Source organism: Babylonia areolata, chromosome 17, assembly GCF_041734735.1.
Source record: "Babylonia areolata isolate BAREFJ2019XMU chromosome 17, ASM4173473v1, whole genome shotgun sequence".
Classification (NCBI taxonomy): Eukaryota; Metazoa; Mollusca; class Gastropoda; order Neogastropoda; family Buccinidae; genus Babylonia; species Babylonia areolata.
Genome location: NC_134892.1, coordinates 19,683,291 through 19,685,790, shown reverse-complemented (window position 1 = coordinate 19,685,790; position 2,500 = coordinate 19,683,291). Strand labels below are relative to the sequence as shown.

The 2,500-nt window shown below is 43.9% G+C and overlaps 1 protein-coding gene across 3 annotated transcripts in view; it reads right to left on the bottom strand.

Moving 5' to 3' along the window:
• Positions 1-2,500, bottom strand: part of LOC143291509 (GTPase IMAP family member 9-like) — a 20,178-nt gene that overhangs the window by 5,038 nt on the left and 12,640 nt on the right. For all 3 annotated transcript variants that reach the window (XM_076601396.1, XM_076601397.1, XM_076601398.1), the window contains one exon: positions 1,971-2,137. In XM_076601396.1, the coding sequence (XP_076457511.1) occupies positions 1,971-2,137 (167 nt within the window). The remainder of the gene's footprint in view (positions 1-1,970; positions 2,138-2,500) is intronic.

The following is a 2,500-nucleotide window of genomic DNA, read 5'->3' as shown; positions in this document are numbered from 1 at the left end:
CATCACCTTGTATGAATGATGGATTGATACAGACACTTATACATCACCTCTCCTCGGTCAGACACCAAGTGCTTTAGGAACACGGTGACATTCAATTTCGCACAGCAAGCTGCCTGCCCGGGTACAGCCGATCGACAGGCTGCCACTGGGCGCTCATCATTCGTTTCCTGTTTCATTCAATCAGGTTTCAGTCACGCATGCACACTCGTACAGACCACGGGACACCAAAAACAAACGAGGTACGAAAAGACTGCAACAGCAGCAATGCATCTGGTGACGGGCGAAACAGACAGGTGATTACAGCGTTGGACTTTCAGTCTGAGGGTCCTGGGTTCGAATCTCGGCATGGACGCCTGGTGGGTAAAGGGTGGAGATTATTCTGATCTCCCAGGTCAACATATGTGCTGACCTGTTATTGCCTGAACCCCCTGTGTACGCACGCAGAAGTGCTAGTGCCTGAAACCCCTTCGTGTGTACACGCACGCAGAAGATCAAATACGCACGTTAAAGATCCTGTAATCCATGTCAGCGTTCGGTGGGTTATGGAAACAAGAACGTACCCAGCATGAACACACCCAAAAACCGAGTATGGCTGCCTACATGGCGGGGTAAAGAAATAAAACGTTCATACTCGTAAAATATTACATGTCTGTCCGAGTATGTGTGTGTGTGTGCATGCCTGAAATCTGATTGAATGATACAGGAAACGAATGATGAGCGCCCAATGACAACCGTCAGTCGGCTCTACCCAGGTAGGCAGCCTGTTGTGAGAATGACTCCGTGTTTGTGAAGCGCTTAGAGCTTGGTCTTCGACAGACGGTAGGTGCTATATAAAGGTATCCATAAATCATCATCATCATCATCATATCTGGCTGGGCCTGATTTAACCCCCGGGGGTCGACGTTAATGACCTCTGGCGGCAAACTTCTGCTGGTCAGGACTTATTCCCCAACTGCTGGATGTTAACTAGATCTCCCCTCCCCGTCCATCTCGTAATGGATATGTGGGGTCAACCAATGCTAGATTAAAATGACCCCCCCAGGGGTAAATGTGCCCCAGGTAAATTCAATACACTGCTCAAAGTCGAACTCTCCCACGTTTCCTTCCATTATGTTTCACTGTACTGGAAGGGGGGAAGGGGGGAGGGGGAGGATTGGAGGGAGTAAAGGCCTTGCCCATAACCTCCCCATTTCCTGTTTCCTTCTCAAACTTGTAGAAAAGGAGACAAAGGGGTCAAACCATACAAGGCACAAAAATCAGAGAAAAAACAGAGAGAAATCTGTTGTGACAAAAAGAGAAATACAATACAAAATACAAAATTACACAGGCTGCACACACCGCTTTCATTCGCCGAAAATTCAGCATCATTTCACCATCACCCGAAGAAAGTCTTCTGTGCATGCTACCGATTGGTCCTCAACTTATTGTGAGCCCTGTATGATACTGCACAGATTATTCTTATTCTTGTTGCTTATAGTCCAGCCGACCTCACAGGGCCATATCAGGACTGTCAAACCATACAAATGTTCAACCGCGTCAACACAAAACTGTCACATTTACAAAAACAACAACAACAACAACAAAAACCCACAAAAAACACTAGGACAAACCCACAAAATACATTTCATGACACGGTATCCCAGCCATTTAGCTCCTTGTGGCAAATAAGACCAGGCCATGCTGAGGATGCCAGCCATTCCGCTTAATTTATCATCACCAGATTACAAAAAAAATGTAAAAAAGGAAAAACAAAACAAAACAAAAAACCTTCAAAGCCAAACAAAAAATACATAAAAAGGCCATATAGGCAAATAACACTGCAGAAAGGGCAATAGTGCCCATCCAAATGTTTACAATCTCATTACCTAATCGCCAGAGCAAAGCGGCACAGATAGTACATCATAGAGGGGGTGGGGGTGGGGGGTGGGGGGGGTTACTACACAGCTAAGTGAAGAAAACATCTCACTGACCCGAATTCTCTTGCCCTCGTTGAAACGCTCCTCATATTGCACTGTTTTGGTGGTGGCGGACATGGAGCGGCCCACGGGAAACTTTTCCTCCCCCAGCAAAGTATTGCACACGGCGCTTTTCCCATTGCCGGCTTTTCCCACAACAAGAATGCAGCGATCTGCTTGACCTGAGGCAAGGTTCAGAAAAGAAAAGAGAGTTTTACTGAAACAAAATGGAAATATAACCGAATCGATTAAGATTTTTTTAAAAATATAAATAATATGATAAAATAAATGCATTAAAAAACTGAAAAATAACTCGTGGGAATGATGGGATGTATGAAAAAATATCTGTCTACACACACATTATATATAATAATTATTATTATCTATAATAATTACCAGTAACAACAAGTCTGATATCATGAGACATTACACCCCAGTTAACCAGTTAAGGAAGTATGATACTTACAATATTACATCAAACTGGCATTACTACTAAACCACCAGTACAACTCTTGTACAATGTAATCAATAAAAGAGAATTATCC